The sequence below is a fragment of the Leguminivora glycinivorella genome, chromosome Z, assembly GCF_023078275.1.
Source record: "Leguminivora glycinivorella isolate SPB_JAAS2020 chromosome Z, LegGlyc_1.1, whole genome shotgun sequence".
NCBI lineage: Eukaryota > Metazoa > Arthropoda > Insecta > Lepidoptera > Tortricidae > Leguminivora > Leguminivora glycinivorella.
The window spans coordinates 32,031,741-32,039,053 of record NC_062998.1 but is presented as its reverse complement, the minus strand read 5'-3'; the positions used below and the strand labels follow the sequence as shown (position 1 = coordinate 32,039,053).

At 35.8% G+C, this 7,313-nt stretch overlaps 1 protein-coding gene across 1 annotated transcript in view; it reads right to left on the bottom strand.

Moving 5' to 3' along the window:
* Positions 1 to 4,566: 4,566 nt before the first annotated feature.
* LOC125240573 (coiled-coil domain-containing protein CG32809) overlaps positions 4,567 to 7,313 on the bottom strand; it is a 110,269-nt gene continuing 107,522 nt past the window's right edge. The window contains exon 24 of the mRNA XM_048148523.1: positions 4,567 to 6,827. Coding sequence (XP_048004480.1) covers positions 6,063 to 6,827 — 765 coding nt within the window. The 3' untranslated portion in view covers positions 4,567 to 6,062. The remainder of the gene's footprint in view (positions 6,828 to 7,313) is intronic.

The window sequence follows — 7,313 nt, the reverse complement described above, 5'->3', positions numbered from 1 at the left end:
TGGCACAAACGCTCACGAAACGAAACGCTCGTAGATATCTATCTCTATCGCTCTTGCGTATGGGTGCGACAGAGCCAGACTACCTTTCCGTTTTCGTTTCGCGTCGCAGAAATGCCATTCGGCTACGGAATGTGAGCGGACAGAAATGAGTTAGGAGACCATCATTTCTATATACTCTTAAGACTTTTCCTGGACAGCATTGCAAGGAAAAAAGATATTAAATAAAATTAAAGTCATAATTCTTAACTTGACATGTATATTTATTTTATACCACAATAAAAAAACATACCATGTTCCTATTTCTTAACATATATATAAAAAGAATTGTAGTTACAAGATAAAATTAATCAATTATTACAAACACAACGTAATACTTAGCAAGCTTTAAGCTACAAAATTATTATAAGCAAAGTTCGTACGTCTGATAAAATTTTCACTTCATAATAATTTCACCATGATAATATACTTACAAAGTCTAATTACAGTACATAAAACTTACAAAATTAACTCAGAAATATAGGTGGCTATTTGGCACAACTTTACTTCCACATAGTTTTGTTTCAGTGAGCTTCTGAATTCTACCTAACCGTATTATGGGGAAAAAGTCATACTTTACATATGAAGTAGGTACCTACTTGACAATGAAAATTTCTGTAGTTGCCTACATACTAGCTAGGTATCTCCTGTAAACAATCATTAAACTGTAGGCTATGCTCCTCAAAACTGGCCATAATTTGTTATGAATTATGATGCTTTATATTACTTTGACAAGTACAACACAATGTGTGTTTTAATTATATGCTCGAATTGCTCGTGTTACAGGAAACACCCGTTACATCATTATGCCGAAGAATAATTATTATAAGTAGGTATGTACCTACTTACTTACTGTACTCTAACAAATTCCTAAGCGAAGAGACAGGGACTAGTGAATTTATTAAGGCTCGCAACTTAATCCAACCTACGGTTTGAAACTGCAGCATCTTGTTTAGGAAATCATGCTGTAACAGCCACTACCTGCTGGGCATTATGGAGCAGGTGTAGAAAGAATACTTTTTCTAAACATGTAGTTTGACTCTAGGTAGTAAAATTGGAAAGGCATACGAAAAAAGTTCATTGCTCTCTCTATTGTTTAAAATTAGAAATTAATAAATTACCTTTATGTAAAGTAAACTGCATAAGTTTGGAATAAGAAGAAAACATACAATATGATAGAATTTCTAATAACCGGTGTTGAATAAAATGTTACCTTTTATAACTTATTAATACTCGTACTTCACTTAAATATTTTAGTTCAAGGATTCATAAGAAAAACCTGAACATTGATATATTTTGTAGATACAATTCCTTTGTATAGTTATTGTATTTAGACAAGAATTTTTGTGTTCGTGCTTCTTAGGTAGGTATTACTGATGCCAGTTTTATTGATAAGTACTTCAAAACGCAACTATGGCAAAAGTATAATCTTCAAACTTTCTTAATTTACTGTTTTGATATACATAAAACGATAAGAGCATTTACTTGACGAAATAATATTTATCACTGTTATAATATTATTTATTGAGCCATACCTGACATATACGTAGGTCATCAGTATCCATTATTAAGCAAGTCATAAACGCGTGCATGTGTAAATTAAGTTATGTGTGCTCAAACATTTTGTGCAGAGGTAGAATATAATAACATTTATTATTTTATTAAGTAGCAACACAATAATGACAAGCATTTTTATTTCTAGATACTTAGTGTCACTATTATTCTAAAAATCTAGACCAGAGTTCCCTCACTCGTTTTCATTAACAACCTATATCCAATACCTCAACGCCTACCTGTACTAGAAAACACAATTACCTAAATTCCAAAAAAAATACCAAAGATGGCCGAGTGTTACAGTGACACTTGTCCATTGATTTTTTTTTGGGATTTTATGGAATGCTAATAAAATTGTTGGTACACCGGTAATAATACCGGAGCACTATTAACTTTTCTACTGCAAATAAGTTTTAAATAAATTCGTGTATGGGTATAATATTTCTAAACAGTTTAATTAAATGCTCCCTTTAAAAACTGCTACACTATTAAGAAAAAACCGGCCAAGAGCGTGTCGAGCCGCGCTCAGTGTAGGGTTCCGTAGTTTTCCGTATTTTTTTTCAAAAACTGTTCAACTTATTAAGTTCAAAATAATTTTCCTAGAAAGTCTTTATAAAGTTCTACTTTTGTGATTTTTTTCATATTTGGTTCAAAAATTAGAGGGGAGGGGGGGGGGGGGGACGGGAGGCGACGCAATTTTTTTAACTTTTGGAGCGATTATTTCCGAAAATATTAACAATATCAAAAAATGATTTTAGTAAACCCCTATTCATTGTTTAACATATCCAACAATATATCACACGTTAGCGTTGAAATGAAAAAAAAAATCACTCCCCACTTTACCCTAATAAAACATTGTTTTCCACTTTGTCGGCGTGATTGATATACACATTGGCACCAAATCTCAGCTTTCTAGTGCTAACGGTCACTGAGATTATCCGCGGACGGACGGGCCGACGGACGGACAGACAGACATGGCGAAACTATAAGGGTAGTTGACTATGGAACCCTAAAAATGAAGATTCACGGTTGCATAAAAATTCTATAAATGGCAAAATATTGATTTCTCTTTTGGAAACTAATTGTGGTTTCTAGTATAATGAGCCATGCATGCTCTTGTGGTTGAGAAGGTCTGACCTAAGCTATATTTTACTAATGCAGATATATTTCGAGTCTAAAAATAAGGATATTTGAATTCATACTTTTTATTTTATAACTATGTATATCACGTATAATTTTTCATAATGAATTTGACATTATTTCATAGTATGCTGTACTGAAAAAAGTGGCACATAATCTATACTAATATTTATGACGGTTATAGCAATGTTGCGACTGTGACAAAATTTAGTGGAAGACTTCCTCCAGGACTCAACACTTATCGGCCGGTAGGCACACAATGATTACTAACGAAATGCAGTAGCATAAACACAAAATTCATTTTAATATGATAATTTATTATGAATATTCGTACACCGATAAGCAGAAATACAAAACTTGATTATTCATCATCTTATCACAGTCTAATTGTATAAAAAAAATGCGTAAGTGTATCTCTACAGCCATCAAAAATATTAATTAGTTACATCTGGCGTTACAATCCTTTCGGGAGTAGTTATGATAATCAAAATTTAGTCACACTTCCAAAATTTTACATCAATAACTATAACAATTTAGGTATGCGACAATTATTTCGTTGTCCTGGGAAACAATTTAATAAAAAATAAGATTGGTTTGAAACTGGTCTTCTGATTGCATTCAAATTGTATATAACGAACGATACATGGATGTTTATGTAATGATATATATTTATCCTAGGAGGCACGATATACTAGTTAGTACATAATAAAAATTTTGGTGTTTAGTATAGCTATATATAAATACTTACTGGTAGTTCGATATTATACGTATAATTTCTAACTGGTTTGTAATTTTGGTTCAGAAAGCAAATTGGAACGTAGGTACATCAATTTCAGAATAAATGTTAGCAGTATATGATTAGGTATCCGTTTCTTTGTTCTAGACAATTGTAAAAAATTATGACAAATAACATTAACGTCTTGGTAGCTATAGTTTAGGTTCTAGGTATACGACTTATTCTAAAGTTGGTAGGTCTGTACAATTATGTTGCTAAACTAACACCCCGCAACTAAATTCATGTAGGTATATGTACACAGATTAAGTAGTAGGTACTAATGAATGAAACAACCATGGTTCTATTATGCATTTCGAAAATAGCAAAATGTATTTGATATCTGATGGTAATATTAATGATTACGTATTAGACACGTGACGTGATTTCATTTTATTTTTGTAGATATTTTAATTTACACCGTTGATAAATTATTATTTTTTCATCCCAAATATCATGCCTCAACGTGATATGATGGTAAGAAAATGAATCGGTCATAACTAGATTCAGTAATATGATCGGTTCTAACACTTCTAAAAATCATAACTATTCGAAAATATATATACCCGGTTTAAAGACTACCTTGTAGTAACTGTGTGCGTATTAGCCGAATGACTAAACGCTTGACGATTCGCTCATGATTCGCTCACGATTCGTTCACGATTCGCTCATGATTCGCTCACGATTCGTTCACGATTCGCTCTCTATTCGTGAGCGTTTCGTAAAGCGTTTGTGCATTCAGCTACGCACACTGGAATGAAATGAAATAATAAGCAAGTGGAATGAAAAGAAGGAATGACAATTAGTATCGATGTCATCCTTATTGATAGTATCTCGGTCACAGAAGCACTTCTTACTGTTCTGTATTAGCTAGTCTATTACTTTTTTGTGTCTAAATGTACTAAAACTCATACAGTGTGTAAGCCTCATACGGGCGATAAATTAATTAATCAGACGTAGAAATCAATTGTGTTATCATTAATTAAGGTGTTATTGAGTTAATCTATATGTACACCCCATAATTAATTCTTGAAAATGTTTCTCAGCAGCAATGTAAATGTTCTCAAACAGCGTGTTGACTGGCTAGTGCCGGGTTCCTCGAGTCATGTGACACTGTGCACGCTATGTGCAAATGCAGAAATGTGCGAAATGCATACTTACAGATCAGTTTCAATACCAAATATTTAAAAAACTTTTATACCAACGAATTTCATTAAATTTAGTTGCACTTTTGTTAGCTTACAATAATAAAAAAATATAACTAGTAATGCGGGGTCGAAAATAGATTCAAAGTTAAGAGAGTTCTTATCTTATCAAAAATTCATATGACTGTGTCATATAAAATAATTGCAACGGTTATCTATATGTTCACAAAATTATCTATACATTACATATTTTCACTATGCGGCTGAACATAAAGTTTAACATTGTAAACATTTGGCCACAGTGTCCGAACCGATCAGAGTACTTATAAAGCTTTGTTTTGTTCTGTTGGAATGTTTAATTGGATTTTCTACTTAGCCACACGTGCTTGAAGCATCATACTCGTGCCTCCTATGATTTATTAGGCTATTACTCATGTTAATGTTTCGGGCGCTGTGTCAAATTGCACTACATACATTTATTCGCAATACTTTATTCATATATGCTGTGCGATATCTTGAATAAATATTTTAGGCAATATGAATGTGACGGTTCATCATAAAAAGATTGACTTCGATTTACGTGACGTGATATTTTTTTAACTTCAGTTATTGCGTACAGATGTAGTGCGAAAAGAATTGCCTTCGTATTGTTACGGAAACGTACGAACGTGTCTTGCTATTTCAGTCAGTCTCCGTACAAGATGTACTGTACTGACATTGACTGAACTAGCATGACAAATACGAACGTTTCCAAAGGAAACCCTTTTCGCACTACATCTGTGGTTGATACCTTTCACTTTTGTATTGATGACATATTTATTACCAATTAACATAAGAAGGTGTGTGGCACACCTAAAGTAACACGCAATATAATAGTAAAACACCTTGTTTAAAGTAACAATAATAAATAACTATAATACCTATAGCTAACTCGGGCAATCGGTCTTTGATTCTGATCTCTTGAACAAAAGCGTTCTTTTTCTAAATAGTTAAGTCCGAATGGCTATCGAAAATTATTTAATACAAAATAACCGTGCTTTAAGAATTTACTTTTAAAGCTTTCATAATATTTTACATGCATTGAATACAAATTTAAATTTACCTGATGTGTATGTCCTGTATTATACTAGTAATCTACAGGTAAATTTTAATTTGCATTTGTTCGTGCTCACTGATCACCGACAATACGATATTATATTAACAATGCCGATCTGTCTTCTGCCCCTTACTATCAAACAAATAAATAGGGTTGAGTACGAACGCTGTTTACCAGCAGTACTACGCTGGTGGTAAGTGTAACTGCGTTCGACCACACTTTTAATAACCGTAGGCATGTTCTTGTTCTTCCTACATTTCGGAAGCACTAACCTGAAGTAGATAAACTATTATACAGATATAAAATAACTGCTGCAGGGTCACAGAATATCAGTCTCATAAACTTTATTGGTTGTGGCTATAGTATCCGACGCAGGTGGCCTCTCTAAGTCCGAAGGCGCGGTAGCGTTCTGCGTCGGTTTTGGATGATCACCGTCACACGCTAAGTGTGTCATGCTACCGGAAATATTAGTTGTGGCTAGATTTAGGTTCATTTTAGTAAGTAAATTTGATTCACTGCCAGTTTTTTTCAAATCAGGCTGCGCCGTTGGTGGAAGTGACGGTCCGCTACGTTGAATCATCTGTAGTCGTGCATACTGTTCTTGAAGCGCTTTTTGTTTTTTTAGGAGCTCCTGGTGTCGTTGTTCGAGAAGAGATTGCCGTAAAGCTGTCTTCTCCTCGTTAAGGTTAGAATCTGGAGGTGAGGAATCTGCATTCGGTGGCGAGGAAGGAGAGGTGGGCGAAGCTAGCGGTGAGCGCGAAGTGGTGCGCGGCGGAGGAGGCGGTGGCGCGCGGCGCGCGGCGAGCGCGAGCAGCTCGGGGTGCCGCTCGGGCACAGGCGGCTTGGGCGGGTGCTGGCCTCGGGCGCGCACCGGCGGCGACGCGTCCGTGTCGCTGCCGCTGGGGTACGAGTGCAGGCGGCGCAGGGGGCCCTCGCCGCCGCCGCCGCCACCGCCCGCGCCCCTGCCGCCGCGCTCCGCGGGCTTGGCGAACGTCTGCAGCTCGTCTAGTAGCGCGTCGAGGGCGTTCTCTGGCCGCAGCTCCGCTGCTCCCCGGGCCGCAGTCCCTCGCCCGCTGCCGGTGCCCTGCGCACCATTCCACGCACTTCTAGCTCTGTCCCGCAATCTCCAACAGACATTATAAAAGCGAGGTTGCAAATAACGTAATGTTTAAAATGTATGTTGATAGCCCGTTTCGTCTGCAGGCTTTAATCCATGTACACTTGGACAGACATCGGCTGATAACAAGTTGTAATACTGTTTATTTTTATATGGCTCTACATGGATCAAAGCCCAAAGAATATCTTAACTGCAACCACACTTTTAAATAATATTTCAAACATCGATTCCATCAAGACATTCACAATAAATAAACATAAAAAATATTATGAGAAAAAACACTTATTAGCTAAATAAAATTATTTTATACAATCATACCCGGGTAGGACAGATAGAAACAGAATTAGCTTTTTGTTGCTGAATAATGTTAGTCTAAAAACCTATACGTTCAGACTATTTCGCCACAAAACCGTAAAATTCAGAAAATGGAAGTGGCAGTGAGGAGATATTTTA